The sequence below is a fragment of the Phyllobates terribilis genome, unplaced genomic scaffold (genome assembly GCF_046119375.1).
Source record: "Phyllobates terribilis strain yellow unplaced genomic scaffold, ASM4611937v1 Scaffold_7__3_contigs__length_470593459, whole genome shotgun sequence".
Taxonomy (NCBI): domain Eukaryota; kingdom Metazoa; phylum Chordata; class Amphibia; order Anura; family Dendrobatidae; genus Phyllobates; species Phyllobates terribilis.
Window position 1 is genome coordinate 282,269,709 of NW_027362767.1, and position 23,635 is coordinate 282,293,343.

At 44.6% G+C, this 23,635-nt stretch overlaps 1 protein-coding gene across 1 annotated transcript in view; it reads right to left on the bottom strand.

Annotated features, from left to right (window-relative positions):
• LOC141154650 (relaxin receptor 1-like) overlaps positions 1 to 16,577 on the bottom strand; it is a 382,748-nt gene extending 366,171 nt beyond the window's left edge. Inside the window, exon 1 of the mRNA XM_073640924.1 lies at positions 16,457 to 16,577. Within this exon, the coding sequence (XP_073497025.1) occupies positions 16,457 to 16,499 (43 nt within the window). The 5' untranslated portion in view covers positions 16,500 to 16,577. The remainder of the gene's footprint in view (positions 1 to 16,456) is intronic.
• Positions 16,578 to 23,635: the final 7,058 nt, after the last annotated feature.

Consider the following 23,635-nt stretch of genomic DNA (forward strand, 5'->3'; position numbering starts at 1 on the left):
GCAAAGTCTGGATTGAAAGTGAAGCCATCAAAGTCCTATTTGCTGAAACCCAAGGTTCAGTATCTGGGGCATGTTGTCAGCACAGAAGGAGTGGTCTCTATGTAAGGTGCCCCAGCGAGGTAGTCGTGGGCGAGCTGTGGCCCCTGCTCGCTCTGGCACCCTACAGACAATATGTGTCCTCCCTCTGGTGTGCTGCGGTGTATGTGGTGCTCTCCACTTACTTCGGACCATCTGGCTGCGGCTGTCTCCAGGCATTTCTCTTCTGTGACCAGGGGAGCAATAAATTCAGAGGACACGAGGTTCTTAACCATAACTGGGACTTTACTTGGGGAAGAGGAATATGTATAATATTTACAGTCAGATATAATGGATAAGGCCCAACGGGTTGTCATCTGTCCCAGAGGTACTGTAAACAACTTCAGCCCTGATTCCCTCTTTAAGTGAAGCATCTCTGTTGCTCTGTTCTCTAGCCCTAGAGAATCCTCCTCACCAGTGACAGTATATCTGGATCCTAGTTTTCCCCATGTCCTAGCCTTGAGTCCTAGCTTCTTCTGCAGCCTGCAGACAGAATATGCCTCCAGATCCTCAATACCTCTGTTGAGTTTCTCCAGCGGGGACAGAGGCATCTTGTGGCTGGTTACCAATACTACAGCCCACAAGGAAATATATCAGAAACAAAGCTTTACACATACTATGCTCGATCATGGCACTAGGTTCCCCCTTACTCTACTGGCTAGATTATCACAGCTAACCCCTTAACTGGAGCTAATGGCAGCTCAGAGACATCTAACTATCAGGAACATTCTCTTTTAACTCTTTAAGTGCCAAAGGGAAAGCTACCACCTTCCCCACTACTACATCTAGATCCAGACAAGGTGACGGTTATCCGCGACTGGACAGCGCCAACCACAATCCGAGAAGACCGGCAGTTTATTGGTCTTGTGGCTACTACCGCCACTTCATTTCCGACTTCACGAAGTTAAAGGCTTCATGAAGAACTACTGGTGGGTCAATCCAGAAAGACAAGGTGTAGCATCGGCGTCTCTGCCCCCTGCCAGGCAGAGACTCCGTCCCACTCACCTCCTTGCTTCCCGCGCTCCCCGCTCTGCGTTCTCCAGCGCTCTTCTTCCTGCTGCCGGCGCGCGCAGCCCCCCGGGCACTGTGCTTAGGGCGCGCGCGTGCTCCCTCCCTCTTAAAGGGGCCACGCGCGCCGTCCTAAGGAGTCCCCAGCCAATAGTCGAGGGCCCTCCCATATATAAGGCACCTCCTCCAAAATGGAGGTGCCCGAGCAAAAGTTGTTGCAGAGTGTTTCTTACCTCTGCTTCAGCCCTCAGGTCCCACTGCTAGCCTGACTACCAGTCCTGCCCGCCAGCCTGTTACCTGCCAGCCCGCTCACCTGGGAGCACCTGCCTGTTATCTGCCTGTTACCTGCCGTGCCTGCCAGCCCACTCACCTGGGAGCACCTGCCTGTTACCTGCCTGTTACCTGCCGTGCCTGCCAGCCCACTCACCTGGGAGCACTTGCCTGTTGCCTGCCTGTTACCTGCCGTGCCTGCCAGCCCGCTCACCTGGAAGCACTTGCCTGTTGCCTGCCTGTTACCTGCCGTGCCTGTCGGCCCGCTCACCTGGGAGCACTTGCCTGTTACCTGCTTGTTACCTGCCGTGCCTACCCGGAGGCTCCTGCCGTCACTTGCCGTGACCACCTGCCAGCCTACCTAGAGACTTCTGCCGTCACTTGCCGTGTCTACCTGATAGCCTACCTGGAGGCTTCTGCTCGCCAGCCTGCCTGCTGTGCCCATCTGCAATTCTGGTCAGTCCCTGCCATCTGTACCGTGGGAGTCACCTGCTCCCTTACAAGGTCGTCCCCAGAGTAGCACCTGGTCCCTCTGCTCGGTCCCTCCCTGGTCACGGAGTCGTTAGCCGCCGTACGACCAGGGTCAGTCCGAGTTGATACTTAGTTACGCCTCTCTGGGTCCCTCCTTGCACCGCAGCACAGAGGTTCCACCACCCGGATCCGTAACACAAGGCACAAAATAACTCCCATCGAATGGAATGCACGGCTGGAAGAGTCTTTTCAAGGCTTGAAACAGGCCCTCACCGGGGAAGAGGTCTTGGCATATCCTGACTACAGTTGATCCTTCCCCTTGCATACTGATGCTAGCAACACGAGACTAGGAGCTGTTCTATCCCAAGTATAGAATGGACAAGAAAAACTAATCTCCTATGCTAGCAGATCACTCTGACCATCAGAGAGAAACCCCTCAAACTACAGCTTGTTCAATCTGGAATTACTGGCTGTGGTTTGGGCTATAACTGAAAGATTCAAGCATTACCTAGCTAGCTCCAAATTCACTATGTACACAGACAATCTGCTTACCCATTTGAATACAGCTCGACTAGATGCTCTGGAACAAAGATGAATGGCGAGATTATCTAATTATCAGTTTGTGATAAAGTATCGGGCCGGTAAAAACAACAGCAACGCCAGTGCGTTGTCTCGGATGCCGAATCCTCCTACATTTGAAGAAGACCCTGACTTCCTGGAAGAGGTAGAAATGCCAGCTTATTATCACCAGGCTGTGCAGCAAGATTCCTGTCAAATGACTGAGAAGTCTCCAAGGTCCAGAAGACTTCCAGCTGACCCCCTGAACCATTTTGAGTGAAAGGAAGCACAAGACAAAGATCCAGTGCTGTGTCGCATGAAGCATCTTCCAATGGACGAGAGGTCATCTCCTGAAAAAGAAGAAACCCCAGAGGTCTACCAACTCTGGAAAGAGAGGAAAAGATTCTTTCATGAAGGCAAATTGATCCAACGCCACATCAACCCATGGACCCACAAAGTCATATGGCAAGTGATAGGACAATGGAGACATCTGCTTTCGGTAGCAACAGCCTACCAAGATCAGAGTGGCCACTTCGGGTGGAAGAAACTTGAGATGTTGCTTTATGACCAGTTCTACTGGCCCAGCATGCAAAGCTCCATTGAGAAGTGGTGCAGAGAATGTGGTCCGTGTGCACTAAAAAGAAAAGATCTGACAAGCCAGAGGGCTCCTCTACAGCTGATCATAACCATACTGCCATTGGAGTTGGTAGACCTGGATCATGTGAAACTGATACCTAGTAAATCTGGACATCAGTATGCATTGACTATTGTAGACCATTTTTACTGATTTCTAGTGGTCATACCAGTTAAGGATCTCACTGCTAAGATAGCAGCCAAGGCCTTCAAAAGAACAATTTTTGTCGCCTCATGGTTACCCCGACCAGGTATTGACTGACCAAGGTCCAGTCTTTGAAGCAGAACTTTTCCAAGAATTCTGTGCGTTATATGAATGTCAGAAAATAGCTTACCACTCGCAAGGGAATGGATTATGTCAAAGAATGAAAGGGGTTGTCCTGGAACTATTGAAGACCCTACCTCTAGAACAGCATAACCAGTGGCCAGAGAAGTTGTCTGGCTTAGTGGACCTTTACAATCAAGTCCCCATCAATTCCACCAGTTATTCACCTGCGCACTTGATGAGAGTGAGACCAGGCAAGTGGCCAGTAGATCCCCAAATGGGAGCCATCAGACCTGAAGATATCTTTAACCCTTCCAATGCCCATGGAATCCAAGAACGACAAGAACAGTATCAGAAAGTACAACAATGCATTGCGGAACATCTGAATGAAGCAAGAGCGAGAATATAACAAACATGTGCCAGCGCGGCAACTGCAAGCTGAAGACTGTGTTCTAAAGCGCAAAGCCAGGACCTATAAATTGGATAATCAATGGGAAGCAGAATCATATACCATCTGTCCCCAAGAACATCAGGATGATAAAGTCTGCCGGATCATAAGAAATGGAGGGAAAACGTACAAAGTGGTTTCTTGTGATATTCTAAGCTGAGTCCATCCCAACTATGTCAAGAGGAAAGACCTGAGCAGACTGGACCTCCTAAACAACAAGAAGAGAAAAGGCAAGAAATGTCCACTGTAATTAGTACGTTCCCTGACGGTTCAGATTTGGAGAAGCTGTACCAATAACCACTATGGTCTTTAATCAAGAACTCCCAGCAATGGCGAATTCTCCAGAGCCTGCCGTATCCTCGGTAAGTCCTGTGGTTATAAGATGCTTGCCCAGTACCCCCGATATTGCCCTTGTTCGCTGCTCAGAACGCAGTACCCGAGGTCAGTTACCTGTTAGATACAGACAGTAACTAGAAAATAGTCTACCTGTCCTGTATATATGTCAGTAAGACACCAAACTGTTATTTGAAATGTAAATATGCTATTGTTCGCGACTTATTAAAGAAGTTGTCCACTACTTATACATTGATGCCCTATCTGTAGCAGCGGTGGCCGCCAGCCGGAAGTGCTCACCTGCAGGGTTCCACCATCAAGTGGTAGTGGCCACCGCGGTGTACTGCACATCCGTCTCCCATTCAATTGAATAGGAGTCGGATGTGCAGTACACCGCAGCGGCCACTACCACTTGACGGCCTAGCCCCACAGGTGAGCACTTCCAGCCGGCAGCCGCTGCCACCGGTAACAGCTGATAGTGTACAACCCCTTTAAGGACCTTCCTGCTCACCCTATATAGGGTACTAAGGGGTGAGCATGAAATGTACCCATACACCCCTGTACCTATGGATTTTCTCCTTCAGAGGACGGCCCTAGCTACACTGAGGAGCTATTGACTATAAGCTGGCCTCTCTCTTCCAAGACTTTCATTCAAGTGGGTGTTGTGGTTCACATGACTGCCTCATTGCATTTCTTATGTTTACCATAGATGTAAATGAACAAGTTTCTCATGTGTTCAATATCTATAACTTATACTCTGTTTATGTTACAAGTTAGACTCGCGGACGAGCTAAATTTAAGGCGTAACAAATATCTGTGAACTCTGTTGGTGTGAGAAGCCACCTCTTCAGCCATTTTTACATACACACATGTAATTAGTGTAAGGGCCATTGTGAAGTCTGGTGGGTAGCAGCCCCTGCAGGAGAACTACTAAGCCCAGGAGAAGCAACCCTTCTCCCCTGGGATTGAGTGGTGCTGGAGATCAAGGAGGCCAGCCAGTGCCTTTGATGTGGTCATTGTCGTGACAACCAGTGCCTTTGCTGTGGTCGTTGTCGGGACAAAAGCAAAATCTGTGCAGCCGCATGTGACATAGTGTCCTGCGCGGATCAAAAAGTGCCCAACTGCCAGACGACATCAATTAGGGATCAGACGTGGGATGTCTATGGAGGATCCTTAGTTGCCAGTGATGGGAAGAGAGCTGAGGTATTTTCCTGTTAAGCCTGAGGTACCGTGGAAGCCAAGGTCCAGGCTGAGAGAAGTTTTAGTGCACGTATAGTGCTATATGCAGCGGGAGTGAAGAGAGTTGCTACACATTGCTGGAAAAAAGCTGAATTCATCACACCATGAGGGGCTGTTGACTCAGTGTAATGAATAACTGTGGAGAGCTGTAATTCTTCATCATCATCATCATCATCATCATCATCATCAGCTCCAGTAAAAGTGAGTTTTTTTTCCTGTTGCACCTGAGGTCTGGACATTGCTTATTAAGACAAACTGATCCTGCCTCCCTTCCACAACAGCCCCATTTTTAATTCTGCTGAGGACGGCCTGCCAGCCGGCGAGAGCGCCGTGACAGTTGGCCACCATTATGCCCCGGCTCTGTGGAGGCCGACCCAGACACTTGTTCGTTACCTTTACTCTGCAAAGTGTCTGCTACTGTTCCAAAGCCGTCCACACTTATTAAATAGACAGCTGAGCAACGTTTTGGCTAACAGCAATCTCTCCTGACAAATCCACAAACAGGAATGGCTCAGCTCAGCATTCTTGTGTTCTCTACGAGAGAACCACTGCAAGACTGTTCTGCAGCTGTGTATCTCCCAGAGAATGAACAGATCGGCTATCTGAAGTCCAGTGTGCTGGATCGTTAACTCCCCCCTACATCATCACAGATTCTCTGCCGATTCTGCTGATGTTGGGAGCTTAGGCCTACTTTTGTCTAATGTGAATGGAGGCTTGAAGTTGTAAGATCTGTGTGTTACTAAACTACTGCTCAGTTATATCAATGACTTCTGGATATGGGATGGACCCTCATTTATTAGCACATGACCCAAACTACATGGCCCAATAAAATAAAATACACGTTATTTTGGTGTTAAAAGTCTACAGCTTTTATTTAAAATCACATGAGTATAGAAAGAGTCAGGTGAAATGCTAGGCAAGTATATTCTGAGATTCACAGATACCATGAGATCCCCGAGCTGCCTGCCAAACAGCAATCGACGGGCAACAATGCAGGGGCAGTATGCTCTGACTTGCCACAGTAGCAAAGCCAGTCCACTTCAAAGGCTCCAATGATCCTGCTAAAGATCCTGATTCTTGTGCTTAACAGCTAAAGTGCCCCTATATGATCTATATGATATTCCCATCATCATATCCTTCAGGTTGGACCCAAAGTTCAGCCTATTTGTAAAAGTGGTGGACTGTAATAACGCATTCCTACCCCTAAAGTCACCAATCGCGTCATGTATATAGTGTGATGCGTCTTTTGTATATCTTGTAAATGTATAGTACTTGAGTAATGTAGAGGTAATACATAAGTGCAACATGTAATTATGAATAGACTGTGATATGGTCGTGTACAGCATAGTGTAAGATATAGAGATAAGGACAATAGGCTTAGTACATACTGGTATAAGAAAGTAACTGTAGTTAGCTGGGGACATAGGATAAGGTACAGTGAATGTTTGGGACTAGCCCACAATGGGATGAGAATAATGCTAGTATAAAGCAGACTACTTCCTTATAGTTAGTCATATAGGGAAGTGCAGTAACCAAGGTCAAGTTCAAGTGCAGTGGGCTGCTGGCGGCAGCGGGGTACTATCGTTCATGGCAGTAGGAGGGCTTACTAGAATCCCTTGCAAACATTCCTGCAACGTCCGGAGCTCATGGCTCGGTATAGGTACTAGGAGAAGTCCCTTATCTTCTGGCGTACAGGGGATGATGGACACGGAAGCGCGAGTAGGGAAGGTAATGGATCCCGGGTGTACTGTGGGACTGGACAGGAAATCCCTGTGGCAGACAGGAAAAGCCAACGTAGGCATAGTTCAGAAGGAATGAATAGTAATGCTGGAAATGGACTGTGTTAAGGAAACGTACCATGTTAAGGAAACAAGGAATGAGAAGTGTTGTGCCCGATACTGTGATATACAATCTGATGAACCTGAACTGTCCAGTAAACTTTTGTTGGTTAAAAGGAACTGCATGTCCCCTGAGTTATGTGGGGCGGCTCCAGAAGATGGAGGCCTGGAAGCCGCTGAGGCTTGTGGCCTACATGTGAGTGTGATGAACCCCATACTAGGCAGCACATTAGGATTGGGACACAATTTTCCTGTAAAGCGCCGGGGTGATGTGAAGCAACAGCTCGGTCATGGCTACCACCTGAGGTCACTTTACATAATCACCACCATTGTGTAACAGTTTCTATTAAATTAAAATTAGTCTACTATAACTTGCCACAATATCACAGCTGTGAAAATAAACCAATATGATTTGATTTAAATCACCTTTCATTCTGACTTTTTTTTTTTTTTTAAGAAACAAAACAAAAAACAGGTTAGCATCTATAAAAAGACAATAAACCCCCTACTCACTAAGAGTCACCCTTCAGCACTCAAGAGAGGAAACCCCCCCCCCTGTGGAGGAAACCTCCAGGAAACCATGACTGAAGAATTGCCCTTCCTTGGGCTTAGAAAGTTAATGCCAAAAATGCCTATCCCCTTTTATTTAACCTAAGCAGGATAAGCAGTCAAGTAATATATTAAATATATAATTGCACAGTAAAAGAAGAAATTGGGGGCGGGAAATGTTTCTGCCATCTCTTCTGGTAGGAGAAAGAGGAAGAGACCGTAAAACAGGAAGTTATATTTTTTTCATAAACTCCTCCCTCCCAACAGTAATTAAAAAAAAACAGGCACACAAAAGGACTCCTGTTTCTAAAAAGGGATACACCCAGCCTAATACAATCAATACAAATATAGATAATAAAAACTCCAGATGTTGAGGGTCACTCCCTCCTACAGTCATGTGTCCCCTTTGCTTAGTACTCCTGGGAGTTCAATAAAATTAATCGAGGGCTTGTTTTTTAATTCATTCTACTTTGACCAGAATGTTGTTTTTCAGCATTTAGTTTTGTACCAGTTCACTTGTGAGAGTTATCATAGGTTAGCAGCCTGCAGAATAAGCATTGCTGTAAAGAAATAAATATCAAGTAGATGATACAATAAATGTAGAGAACATGGGAGACTGGCTGGTAAAGGAAAGAACAGAGCGTCGACTAATTCTAGGCAGTGGACGGAGTTAGGTAGGTAGATACAGAACTTTGCAGATTTTAAAAGAGATCTTCACTCATATATTAGATTATAAATAATCCACATGTAAACTATTTACCATATATTATATATTTACCCTTTGGGAGTTAAAGAGGACCTGTAACCAGATCATTATACTGTATTACCACTCCTCTCCTGAGTTTCCCCTTTTTATTTTTTTATATCCTCCGTACAGTTGCACGGATACACATTTTTTATATTTAGTGCTAATTTTTATGATCTTCACCAAGGAGGCTTTGCTCACAGAGCAATAATGCAGATAAGCCCAAAGACACAACCCAGCCCCCAGACAATCCTGTGAGCCACACCCCCTTGTAAAGAAAATAAAAGTTAGCACTGAAAGAAAAAGGTCCGTATCTCTGGAATCATATAACAGATTTAAAAAACAAAACAAGGGAGCAGCGCAAATAAAATATGAGCAAAAGCTGGTGACAGGTTCTCCTTACCTAAGCTACCAGGGAAAACGTCAACGGATCAGTGCCGAACATTACACTAATGTAGAAAAACGCGAAGCTTCATTTCAACTCAACCTGTAGATTAATGTCCTAGTAGTTTTATACCTGCAAAGTATGTTTAAATTAGATGGTAGGAGGTTTTTCTCTATTATTGTGTCACATTGGTTATTTAGGCAACGCTTACAGTATGTCACTATATGCACAGTACATAATGCAACTAAACACTCAAAAACGCGCAAAGAAAAACGAGACTGGAAGACTTTACTGAGCAATGTGGTTATATATAGGCAGACAAAGTCACTGTATACAGTTTGCTACCACAGCTGATAGAGACTGACCCACTAGAGTACTACTGTGGGCACAGTCTTAGTCTCAATAATGAGCGCCAACCAGGCCAGGAGAATTCAACCGCACTTAGAGATGATTTTGGAGACAATTAATTTACACTGAAGTCCATTATTTATAGGGTTAATTCACATGTAACCTATTAAACTGTGTTGATGATGTTCTTATTGATAACAAAAGAATTAAAGTAAAAGTGGGTGTTGAGTATTAATAGAGGGTGGGCTCTCAGAATCATTTCCTCCAGTGGGTCAAAAAAAAAAAGTTAAAACTTTGGTTAAACTTTGGCATACTGTAAGTACAGTAAACTACCAAAATGTGATTGTAATAAATCTTTTAACTCAAAATTAGGCATCCAGCAGCTCATTGGCTTTCACCCTGTAACTCCTATACAAGAATCTGATCGTTGCTGCATGTGCATCTATGTTGCATTAACAAAACTGCTTCTGAGCTGCTTTGGAGCGAGTTGAGGGATAACATACTAACAAGCAGAGTTGGTGCCAGAAAAATGGGGTTTTAGAAAAAAATCAGATTTAGATATATGGTAAGGGGGAAAGCCAGGTCAAAATCCAGAAGGTAATGTAGCACCCCGAGGGTTCGGTTGCTACAGAGGTATTGCATCTCACCCAGATGTGCGATATCTCACTTCCAGGTAAGGATGGAGTGTGGCTCAGGACCCTAACACCCACATGCACTACACCACATTTCCGGGGGACAGCTCGACGGTGCTCCCATTAGTTATGCAGGCACGAGTGAGCATGTCCCTGGCTGGAGTGGGGGGAGGGAACACCTAGAGAAGGGAACCCGGTAGTGTGTGCGTGGGGGAAGTAGATCCTGGGTGCACTCTGTACAGGAGTATAAAGGGAGGCACCATCTTGGAAAGGGAGTGAGTTGAGAGAGGAGAAGACAGGGAGCAGAGCTGCTTTATGGGCTCTGCTCCACAGGCAGGCCCTGTCAGGAGGCCTGAGCCTGGAGGAGGGAAGAAGGAGGAAGAGGAGCAGACTGGGCTCCAGGAAGGACAGAGGGGACCCCAGGGGTGTGGACTGGCTGGTAGCCACCACACGCCCGCCGCTACCTGAGTAGGGGGGTCAGGTCAAGAAGATGCGAACCGGATCCCAAATTAGTGGAGGAGAGAAACTACCCTCAACTAAGAACCGGAGGCTGCGACATTACATGTGGAGCAGCCCCTCGCCACACCCGCTAGAAAGGCACCACATAGGACCTGGGAAACGCAGGCCAACGTTTGCCCACCAAGAAGGTCCGAGGCAGCTGGACATAAGCGTGTCACTAGTGGGGTTGAAGACCAGAAACAGGGGACATAAAGGGGGTCCTGCAAAGCACTCCAGAAAGACCTGGGAGTTAACCGAGCCCCTCACCTGGTGAGCACAGTGCGACGCAGGCGGCCACCTCTGCAGCGGTGGCCTGGAGCAGTAACCAAGTAACCGTGAATAAAGACCCTGAACTGCACCACCAAGACTCTGAGTTGTCTTTGTTGCGCTCGTGTACCACCATCACCCCCATCATCTATCCCTGCTGCCCTGAGGCCATACCCCTCCCGTTGGGGGTTATACCACCACGCTGCACATCCTTATACACCTGGCCTCAGTGGACTGTTCTGCAGCGGCGGCTTCAAAGCCGCACTCAACGGGTGGCGTAGTCGATCAAGTTAACATCTACTGCCATAGACTGCCACTTAGTTTGACACCCTGGGCACGGACCGGGTCACCGCCACAAGGACTACTACCCCTATCCAGATCCGGCTCCGGGTATCCCCTGAATATGGCCCAGGGGGCGCGTCAGTAAATTAGAACAAACAGGCTAACAGATGTCACGCAGCCTTGGGGTCAAAATAGTAGGTCATCCAGAAGTCATCCAGGGGAATAGTCAGGAACACAGCTGAGTCAAAACACAACTTCAATAGCAAAAGTGCACAATTATAAAATAACTAGCTATGGTGATAGGGGACTGGGGATTTAATAGGTCTCTGGAAGAGCCATTTGGCCACCAACCCCTGTAAGTGGATGGTGATTCAGAAGGCAGAATAGTCGATAACACTGCCATTTATGCTAGCTAGGTGGATATTACTACCTACATTACAGTCAGCACCAATGCCAATTTTGGAACAAAACAAGCCAGACATGTCACTCAAAGCAAGGATCACCAAGCTATGATTTGCCTACTTTGGACACATCATACGAAGAGAGAAATCACTGGAGAAGGACATCATGGTCAAAGGAATAGAATGAATAAGGCGAAGAGGAAGACCACAACCCGATAGTATCAGGCTATCATGATAACGTCAGAAGACCCTGGTGGACCTATCTAGGCTTGCACAAGATCATTCTTCCCACTGATCGTTCATCCATCAAGTTGCCATTGCTTGAGATGGAGCCAAAGGCCATTAAAAACAAAACAAGGATACAAACAGAGCATCATCGTCTGACAGCGAGGATTGGTGTGGCAGTTTTTGAACAAGGAGTGCATGACAGTGACCTTGTGTTTGCTTTTCCTACCCAAAACTCTGCATTGTGGTGTATAGTCCAATATGTCAATATGTAAAACAATAGCATGTGGCAAATCTTTGCAGTTTTGCTTTGGATGCACATTTATACTCCCTAGGAGCAAAATTGTGTCACATTTTACCGGAAATTCTTGTTTTCTAAAAATAATGAAAAGTGAAAATAGATGAACAGTGAATAGTATTCCATTGCAGGTATTGCTGGACTACAGATACTGATTTCAGATAGATGTGGGAATATGTTTTATTATATCACCATCACATTATTACAGCAAAGAAACAACTTACAGAAATGATTGTACTGCTTGTTATTTATAGTCGTCGTGTGTATTTCCTAAGAATAGCACTTCATCAGATAGCATTGTTTTATAGCTGGAAAGGGGGAGAATCTTTTATCCCTTATCAGAAGTTGTTTAGAAACCAGCAATTATTTTATTGTGAAAAATGCTGGGTTGGAAAGTCAGTGTCTTGTGCTGCTGAAATATATTACATCAAGTAAAATCGAATCTTCACGGGCAAAAGAACTTGATAAGAGAAAACCTTTATCCCACATCAATCTTCAATTTGTTGCCCGTCGCTTTCTATAAGATATTCAAGGGGTTTCTAGGTTTCACTTAACACAAGGGATGCTCTCAGTGCTGCATTAACCTTAAGACAACTCAATGCATAGAGAGCAGGAGGATGATGACTATGGTGGCGAAACCTTCAGGCTCATTCACAGGAAGACTGAATGGATTAACACTCACAATACATTACATGTCTGCGCCATATGGTTTGTCAATGCTGTGCACCAAGCGCCCCTGTTTTACTAAGTAACAAGAAATGACATCGACATGACGGCTACTGCCGGTTGTGATGAAGGTCTACTGTATACGTCAGCCATATATAACTTATCAGCGCTACTGTAGCTCCATCAATCCAGTAGTATACGGCTATGATGTAAAAGTAACTGAAAGTGAAGATCCACCTTGGAGCCTCTTGTAGGAATACTGTAGGGAATTGCTTCCACAGTAATGTTATTACCAGGAATCTTACTCTCGGGCATAGCAGCGATTCACTGCACAGCTCTACAGTCTTTAGCAAAACAGTCTTTGTCTAAAAATGAAGAACAACTATCATATTATTATAAAATTGCACCAAGTGCTAATTCATATTTTATTAAATTGATCTATTGTAATTATACATTCTTTTATGCATTAGATTAAGCAGATTGCGGTAGGAATGTATATAAAATATAGTCTCTACGGTGGAATATCACTTGAGTTTAACGTCTTTAACTTCTATTCTTTTATCAGTCACTGTATACTATTATCATAATTGATGCTGAAAGATTTCATTGCAGCAAACAGCATTGCGACTTTACCGTAATTCATATTTGTAGAACCTGTCTGCGGTAAAATGATGCCGCCACTCAACTCAGCCTACCAACCAACTAACCAAGCCACAAACCAGCCAATCAACCCGATGATTAATTTCTGTACGCAGAATGCAACCAATTGCAGGTTAAAATGTTTTTCCATTTTTCAGATTCTCAGACACATTACATCAGAGAATAAGACGTGTAGAGATCAGACCTCCTCAGAAGTTGTGAGATCTTTTAAGGCTTCTGTGAGACCTTTTTAGGTTAAAAAGACTGTACAATGAATATATACCCATCCATAGGAGAGATAAGTGTATGATCGCTGAAACCTCACCCAAATCCAAGAACGAGGGAGGACATAGTCCCCTCTGTAAATGTAGTAGTAGTGAGCATGTTGGCAGTGAGCATGTGCAGCCAGCAGTCTTATAGACAGTGAATGGAGCACTGGCCGCACATGCTCACTACCGCTTCAGTCAAACACCACCCCAATCCTCATGGTTGGTTTAAGTCTCTGAGGCTGGACTCCAAATCAGTCATATATACATACACACTGTGAATAGATGACTTACTGTATGTTGTTTATGACAACCCTATAAAACTGAATCCCATATATATTGAAAGAATTTGCTTTCAACTGATAATTTCCATGCAATGTCTTTTCAAGAACTGAGCTGGTGAGGTTGCAATCACAGTCCGTGGTAATGCCGCAGCTTTAATCTGTAGCAGCCTTGTGCCGCTGCAATTCTTCTACCTTTTACCTGCACAATCTTTAATATTTAACAGGGAAACCGCTATCTCACCGGCAACACCACACGGCTATGATGATCATCTGCATGGTTTTGCAAGTGATTAAGTGATTGTGCAGAGAAACAGTGGAAAGCCCGGAGCAGCTCAAGGCTGCTGCAGTTTATGTCTCAGTGATGTAGCAGTGTGAACATAGCCTTACTGTGAATCATTCTGATCAAAGCAGGTAGACTTCAGCTGATTACATTGGATACAATATTATTAGATATCAGAATTGTGGGGGGGTCAAAGCTTCTAAACTATATGCTAAAAGGTGAAAAAAAATACTGGAAGACATTAACTTAATTAATTAACTGACATTTCAAATATACAGTTAACAATAGTTATTATATACACACACCATTATTATTAGGTAGGACTATAACAAACCGTGCTTCTAACTTCCTAAAAACAGATATAGGGATTGTTTATTATAACTATATATCATTAGCAGCACACCAGTAAGTTTCGACATCGTGCAGCACACCAGTAAGGCCACGGCCCCACTATCAGTATTTGGTCAGTATTCGGTATTTTTTATCAGGAGTCGGCGCCAAAACCAAGAATGGGTGATAAATGCAGAACTGGTGCTCTTTTTCTATTATACTTTTTCTCTGATTGTTCCTCACCTGGCTGTGGCTCCCACTCCTGAGAAAAAATACTGACCGTGCGGCACACCAATAGGTCGCTCCACCGTGCGGCACACCAATAGGTCGCTGCACCGTGCGGCACACCAATAGGTCGCGGCACCGTGCGGCACACCAATAGGTCGCGGCACCGTGCGGCACACCAATAGGTTGCGGCACCGTGCGGCACACCAATAAGTCGCGGCACCGTGTGGCACACCAATAAGTTGCGGCACCGTGCGGCACACCAATAAGTCGCGGCACACCAATAAGTCGCGGCACCGTGCGGCACACCAATAAGTCGCGGCACACCAATAAGTCGCGGCACCGTGCGGCACACCAATAAGTCTCGGCACCGTGCGGCACACCAATAAGTCTCGGCACCGTGCGGCACACCAATAAGTCTCAGCATCGTGTGGCACACCAGTAACTCTTGGCACCGTGCGGCAACCAGCAAGACTTGGCACCGTGCAGCACACCAGTATATCTCGGCATCATGCGGCAGATGCGCAAGTCTTGGCATTGCTGGTTTACATTAGTATAGAGATTTTACCTCCTGGCATGCATTCAGTAAGCCACCACAGTCTCAAAATCTTTAGTTGGAGGTAAAGTACTTTTCAGTAATGTGTCCTTCAACCCTCAGCTGCACTGGTCTATTTTAGAAGGTGATTGTTGCTAAATGCAACATCAAATCTCTTTTTGAAAAAATCGATTTATATAAATTAATAGGATAATATGGCGTTTAGTGTTCTTAATGAACTCTTCAGTGAAGCACAACATAAAACCAATAAATTCATAGAATCACATCATCTGACATTTCCCTCGGTAACACAGAATAAGACATAGCTCTTATTGCAAATAAAACATCTGCTAAAGTGGCTTTAAACTCTAATAGTCATCTGATTACTGAAAAACACATTTATATCAAATTCCTAGAGAACTGGGAAATAAAACCAATACATTTCTAGAGTACATGCATTTTCTATGTACTAGGCAGAGGGAAAGATTGCCCCGGGCATGAATATTCATTATGTCTCTTATACGTATGAATGGAATGAGCACCTACAATATATGGATGCTCTACACCCAGCTTGAGAAAGTCATTAGCACCGAGCAGCGTTAATTAGGAGATAGTTTGAAGTGAACGTGCAGTAGATAATGGTGATCTTCCTATACTATGCTGGTAGGATTAGGCATAATTAAGATCTTTGATAGCATTAGATGAAGCTTTGTGTATCAGTGATTGCTCCTTTTCATATGTATCTACTAAGTGAATATTCAGCAACCAAGCCAAGTACGCCTAAGTGTACCAGCTGACAGCGAGACCGTGGATTCCACCCACCCTGAAGAATTTGATGTAATCATGATCTAGGTTTTACGTGTGATTTACGGTAACTGGATGCGTCCGGTTCTGTAACACTGGCCTGTGAAGCGGAAGGCACAGGTGTGTGACCTTCTTGAATACACACTTTCCAGATACGTCATGTAGTTTCCACTTCATCTAAATTTGCTTTCAGTACACAAAAAGGATACGGATTACAACAATGGAATGGACATCCTAATACAAGTGGTTTATTTGCAAACTATACAAAAGTTAACACACAAGAAATTCCACAAAGAAAATCGATAGTGGGACAGCATGATCCCCGAGTGTGGCTACATGACACAACCTTGTCAAAACCGTACGTCAGACACATGATTGAGATACGAGATTCTTAGGGTCTATCTGTGCATATTATACATGAACTTACAGAATTACATGGTTGAGGGTCAGACAGAATATAAAGGAGACTCCGAATACCATGTAATATGGGTAAAGGGAGAATAGTAGTACTCGAGCCTTCTGGTATTGACACGCGAGTCTATAATCCGTATATGATACATATGTAAAAGATCCATCAGAATCCTGAAGTCAGACCAGGATTAGCAGGGCGCCTTCTGTAAAAGTCATACCAAGTAGATAAGTAATGTTGAAGAACTTACCTGTAGCTCCTAGGAGCAGAGAAGTAAGAGCGAGCAGAAGCATCCTTATGTCCCTGTGTGCTGCCAGAGAATGAACTCCTAGATGGTAGGGAATAGAAGAGAGGAAGGAGGAGGGTGGGGAGGCTCCAGGCAGATCCCTCTCCGTCCCTCATAATACCGAGCTCTGCGCAGCAGCACCTGGATATTCCAGCTTCTGTTATCATTATCACTATTGATAATGCTGCACTCAGCACTTTACAAATGGTAGGTCAAGGATAATGGATGCTACCAGGTTACATATAAAATGGCACGGTTTACATTGGTTGCATTTAAATATCCTTACTTTCCATGAAGATTGTAAAAGAATTTTTACAATGGAAATAAATACAAGGATGTTGAGTACTGCATAATAAAATGTATACACCAAGCTTGTCAGCTATAATATGTACATTATACATATGGTAACACTATAAATGTTGCAAAACTTAAAGACTTAAATACAATTATCAGATGTAGGAGTTCCCATGACTACTTATTCCATAGATCCCCTCATTAGGCACATACCAGAGGCATCATACTGTAGTATGGAGCCCCATTATCAAGCCCCAGGGACGCTGTGAGCTGCAGTACACTTCTGATGAGGTGTTGGTAAAGTGATTTTCGCAGCTTAGAAACTGATAACATATCAATAGGATGGGTTTGATTGCCAAAAATCCCACCTGTCCTAAGTAAAAAGGGGCAGCAGCACACTCCCAACCAGCAGCTGTGCTGGAGAAAATGCTGCATAGGGACCACAAGCTGACCCTAGCTCTGACTCCCCTTAATCTCATGTAGAGGGGCCGGACAGTTTAACCCCACACAGTTACTGAGGCACTGCAGTTCTGGTTACAAATCTTGCCAAGGACAACATTTATGTAGAACTTGTATATTCTCCCCTACACTCCAAACACATACTAGGGGGTTTGGATTGTGAGCCCCACTGAAGAGAGTGAGTAATGAGAGTGTATGCATAATGTGGCAGAATATGTGGACGCTAGAAAAGATAAATAACTACAGGTATGGTATGTCGTCTCATATTAAGGAGGAATTTATGGATATGTACAGTATGTGTTAGTACAATCATTTGTATCTGTGTTTTGTATTTGTTTGCATTTTTGTTTGTGTGAGGCTATGTGCCCACGATGCAGAAATGCTCCGGATTTTTCCTGAGCGTTTCTGCATCTCCCTGGCAGAAAAAAAAACGCATGCGGATTGTACATGTGGATTGTACATGCGTTATTCTTGCCAGGGACATGCAGATGTGAAGCGTTCTTCACATGCATTTCCACATGCGGGTTGACAAGCGCTTTCCAAGCAATTTTAGCATCACTTGGAAAGTGCTTGTCAACTTGGTCACACTATATAAATCCATGCAAACTGTATGGATTTATATACTGTGACCGAAAGAATGGTAAAAAATGAAAAAAATATATATACTTACCTTCCGATGGCCCCCGCAGTCTTGCTTCACCGTCCCGGCGGCCGGCAGATCGCGTTACACTGAAGGACATGCCGACGTCAGCGTCGCGTGACCCGTCACATGACTGACGTCAGCGCAGGTTCTTCAGTCCATCGCGAACTGCCGCCAAGTGAAGAGAAGGAGAGCGGGGGCCGCCAATTTTCAAACTTTGAATTTTCATGCACTTAAAATCAGAGCAATATGTCACACAAAATAGTTAATAAATAACATTCCCACATTCTACTTTACATCAGCACAATTTTGGAACCAAATTTTTTTTTTGTTAGGAAGTTATAAGGGTTAAAAGTTGACCAGCGATTTCTCATTTTTCCAACTAAATTTTCAAAACCATTTTTTAGGGGCCACATCACATTTGAATTGAGTTTGAGGGGTGTTTATGACAGAAAATACCCCAAATTGACACCATTCTAAAAACTGCATCCCTCAAGGTGCTCAAAACCACATTCAAGAAATGTATTAACCCTTCAGATTCTTCACAGGAATTTTTGGAACGTGGAAGAAAAAAAATGAACATTTAACTTTTTTCACAAAAATGTTACTTTAGACCCCAATTTTTTTTTTTGCAAGGGTTTCTGGAAAAAATGGATCCCCAAAATGTGTTGCGCAATTCCTCCTAAGCATGTCGATACCCCATATGTGGGGGAAAACCACTGTTTGGGCACACGGCAGGGTTTGGAAGGGAAGAAGTACCATTTGTCTTTTTGAATGTAAAACTTGCTTGAATAATTAGCGGACGCCATGTTGCGTTTAGGGAGCCCCTGATGTGCCAAAACAGTGGAAACCCCCACAAATTAAACCATTTTGGAAACTATACCCCTCAGGGAACTTATCTAGGTGTGTGGAGAGCACCTTGAACCCCCAGGTGCTTCACAGAAGTTTATAACATTGAGCCGTAAAAATAAAATTTTCACATTTTTCCCACAAAAATGTTTTTTCAGCCTCCAATTTAGCATTTTCATAAGGGTAATAGGAGAAATTGCACCATGGAATTTGTTGTGCAATTTCTCCTGAGTATATACTATATGTGGGGGAAAACCACTGTTTGGGCACACGGGCAGGGTTCGGAAGGGAAGGAGCGCCATTTGACTTTTTGAATGTAAAATTTGCTAGAATAATTAGAGAACGCCATGTTGCATTTAGGGAGCCCCTGATGTGTCTAAACAGTGGAAACCTGTCACAAGTGACACCATTTTGGAAAATAGACCCCTCAGAGAATTTATCTAGGTGTGTGGTGTGCACCTTGAACCCCCAGGTGGTTCACAGAAGTTTATAGCGTAGAGCCGTGAAAATAAGAAAAAAATCTAACTTTTTCCACAAAAATGATCTTTAGCCCCAAATTTTTTATCATCACAAGGGTAAGAGGAGGAAATGGACCCCAAAAACTGTTGTGCAATTTCTCCTGTGTATGCCGATACCCCATATGTTGGGAAAATACACTGTTTTGGCACTTGGCAGGGTTCAGAAGGGAAGGAGCACCGTGTGACTTTTTGAACACAAAATTGGCTGGAATCGAGAGCGGACGCCATGTCACATTTGGAGAGCCCCTAATGCGCCTAAACAGTGAAAAAAAACACAAGTGACCCCATTTTGGAAACTACACCCCTCAAGGATTTTATCAAGGGGTATAGTGAACATTTTGAACCCAGAGGTACGACACAGAATTTGGTAACATTAGGTCATAAGTTGTCGAGTATGCACCAAGTATTGCAGGTGCTCAAGTGACATGCTGGAGTCCCTGCCCCGAATGTTTAACGGTTATTAGACACCCAAAAGAAAACATACGGGGATCTTTCGTGCATGGCAGGCAATCCCCGCAAGGTTTTTTGTCTGTATACCAGCTGCTAAACATATGGGGCGGAGACTCGAGCATGTCAATCGAGCACCCGCTATACTCGGTGTATACCCGAACACCCGATGCAAACTCAAGTAGTGAGCACTTGCACTCAACACTAGTCACCATTTCGTCGTCATTTTTTTCTTTACTTTTGAAAAAATCCCAACCCCAACACAACCCTAACCCCAACCCTAATAGAACCCCAAACCGTAACCCTAGCCCAAACCCTAACCCTAGCCCAACACAAACCCAAAAGTTTATTTTTTACACCTTTCCTCGTGCAGTATAAGTGATTAGACAACTTTATTCTTCGGGTCGGTGTGATTATAGCGATACCAGATTCACATTGGGTTTTTATGACTGAAAGCTGTCACACTAAAAAAAACTTTTTTTGCTAAGACTAGTTTTTGTATTGCCATATTTTGAGAGCTACAATTTTTCCATATTTCGGCCGACAGTCATGTGATGGCTTGTTTTTTGCAGGACAAGATGACGTTTTCAGCGGTACCATTTTTATTTACATTTGCCTTTTTGATCGCGTTTTATTTCATTTTTTGTTCGGCGGTATGATGATTAAGCATAGTTTTTTTTTGTTTGTTTTTTTACAGTATTCACTAAAGGGGTTAACTAGTGGGACAGTTTTATAGGTCAGGTCGTTACAGACATGGTGATACCAAATATGTGTACTTTCATTGTTTTTTTTTTCATTATAATATTTATGGGTACAATATATTTTTATTTTTTTGGATTATTTACAATTTTTTTTTTTTTTTTTTTTTTCACTTTCTGAGATTTTTTTTTTTTTTTTAACTCTTACACTTTTGGAGTCTGATCGCTTGCACAGCATAAGGATGAAGCATCATTCCCTATGCCGTGCAGGCTGTCAGTCCTGCACACACAAGCTAGGTAGATTGTGCACTGAGCACGATCTACCTATCTTGCTGATGCCTGGTGACCCGGATGCTGTAATGCCGACATCCGGTCACCATGGCAACTATTCGGACCCGGCATACACAGCGCGGGACGCCGGATAGAGGTAAGAGGGGGCGCTCTCATCGCTGCTTGCCCCGGAAATGCTGCGATCGACTTCGATCGCAGCGTTTCGGGGGTTAATGTGCTGGGAACGGTGCGGGCCCGCTCCTAGCACATAGTACTGGGTGTCAGCTCTGGCAATCAGCTGACACCCGGCAACAATTGCGCCAGCACAGCCTCTGTGCGGGAGCGATCGCCAGGGCGTATTAATACGTATCTGGTCCAATAGGCCCAGGGCACAGATACGTATTAATACGCCCCACGTCAGAAAGGGGTTAATGAGCCTTGCCATATGACAGGATAAAAGCATTGCATGGCCTATAAGACTCCTCACATCAGCATGTCACTCTCCAAAAGGACACGTTAGCCATTAGACCCAGGGCAGAGGCTTCTCATTTAGCCAAATCAGATCTCTTGCTTTGCACTGATGAAGGACAAACACCCAGATACACATGTCTGCAAATACAGTGCCTGGTTTGGCTTTTATTCCAATTCATATGTCAAAACTTGTTAAATGGTCGACATTGACTTTTAGAATTGCTTCTCCAATAGGTATCACTAGAGTTTAAGTCCTTTTTATCTCTGAAGAGGCAATTTCCATATTTAATTTCCCTGAGGAGCATTGCATGGCTTATAAGTTTCCTCACGCTGGCATATCAGGCAAGTCTATCTCTATAAAGGGGAGACATTACCCCTTAGACCCAGTGTGATAGGAGGCATCCTGCTGCTAGTTGTTTTGCTCTTCTTTCAAATGCCTGGATAGTTGAAGGCTTAATCTTGTTGTTATGTTCTGCTACCAGAGCTAAGGAAAGAGAGGAGATCTGTCCCTACGATAGAACTCAGCTTAATCCCTACGATGTAACAGGGGACCTGATCCTGCGATCAGACCTGCTAAAGTCCTAAGCTAGTCTGTACGGAGACCTATAGATGTGGGGAAGGAATCCCTACAAGTACTAAGGACTGGGAGGAAAATGGGACACCTCCTAACAGAAATAGTAGCAGACAGACGAACAAACAAAATATATAGAACATAGAGGTCAGAAGACCAAGCAAACTAACAGAGCAAGACACAGAGCACAGGCTAGCTAGAAAGTAGATATACAATGAAGTCCAGCAAAGCCAGAAGGGCGGAGCAGGATTAAATAGGCCAACAAGGTCATGTGACCAGCAAAGGAAAAAAAACCTAAGAGCAAGGTTCTAACAGTACCCCCCCTTCTAAGAGGATCCTCCGGATCCCCTAGGACCAGGCTTATCAGGAAATCTCCTGTGAAACGCTCTGATAAGTCTGGACGCGGAAACATCATCCGACCTCACCCAAGAGTTATCCTCGGGACCGAAACCTTTCCAGGCCACAAGATACTGCAAACTACCTCTATACCGTCTAGAGTTAAGGATGCGAGAAATTTCATATTCCCCGTCCTCCACCACCGGAGGAACAGAGGCAGAGGCGTCACAATCCGATACAACAGCTTTTTTCAACAGAGAGACATGAAATACCGGATTAATTCTCCAGGAGGTAGGAACCTCCAACCTAACAGCAGATTGGTTGACAACCTGAAGCACCTTAAAGGGCCCTACAAACTTGGGACCCAATTTCTTTGAAGGAATCCTTAACCGCAGATTCCTAGAGGACAACCAAACCATGTCACCAACAGCGAACAAAACCTCCTGTCGTTTCCTATCAAAGTAGTCTTTAGATTTTCTGTTGGCCTCCTGAAGATTACCACGCACATCCGTCCAAACTCTCTCCAAATCACCGGAAAAATTCTCCTCCTCAGGCACGGCAGATCCCAACTTGGAGAACGACCCAAACGACGGATGTCTCCCAGAACAACAAAAAAAAGGCGAACAACCAGCAGAAGAAGATGTATGATTGTTCAGAGCAAATTCAGCAAGTGGCAGAAACTCAGACCACCCCTCTTGATTGTCTGCCACAAAACAACGCAAGAACTGCTCAACATCCTGGTTTTTCCTTTCTGTCTGGCCATTAGATTCAGGATGATATCCGGACGAGAACGACAAATGAACTCCCAACCTATCACAAAAGGCACGCCAAAAACGAGCCACGAACTGAGGACCCCTATCAGAAACAATGTCAGTAGGAACGCCATGAAGTCTGACAATTTCCTTGACAAAGGCCTTAGCGAGAGTTTTAGCGCAGGGCAGTTTGACGAAAGGAACCAAGTGACACATCTTGCTAAAACGGTCCACGACCACCCAGATGACAGTAAAACCCTCAGAGGGGGGAAGGTCAGTTATAAAGTCCATAGCCAAATGTGTCCAAGGAGCACTGGGAACCTCCAAAGGACAAAGCAACCCCGCAGCAGGAGTATGTGAGGACTTAGATCTAGCACATATAGTACATTGACGCACCCACCTAATGACTTCCTTCTGCCATCCAGGCCACCAAAAACTGCGACCCACCAGTCTCTTGGTCTCAGAGATTCCGGGATGACCTGCCAACCGAGATTCGTGACACTCAACAAACAAATCTCTCCTAAAGGTCCCAGGCACAAACAACCTCCCATGAGGAGTGTTAGAAGGGGCATTCTCCTGTGCTTTAAGAATCTCATTTTCCAAAACGGAGTCCAAAGCAGCTATCACAACACCTTCTTGTAAAATGTTCTCCTCTTTCTCAGCACCGACTATGGGAGAAAAACTGCGAGACAAGGCATCCGCCTTAACATTCTTAGTACCAGGGATGTAAGTAACGGAGAAATTAAACCGCGAGAAAAACAGTGCCCACCTAGCCTGACGGGCATTCAGGCGCTTGGCAGCATCAAGATATATCAGATTTTTATGATCCGTAAGAACC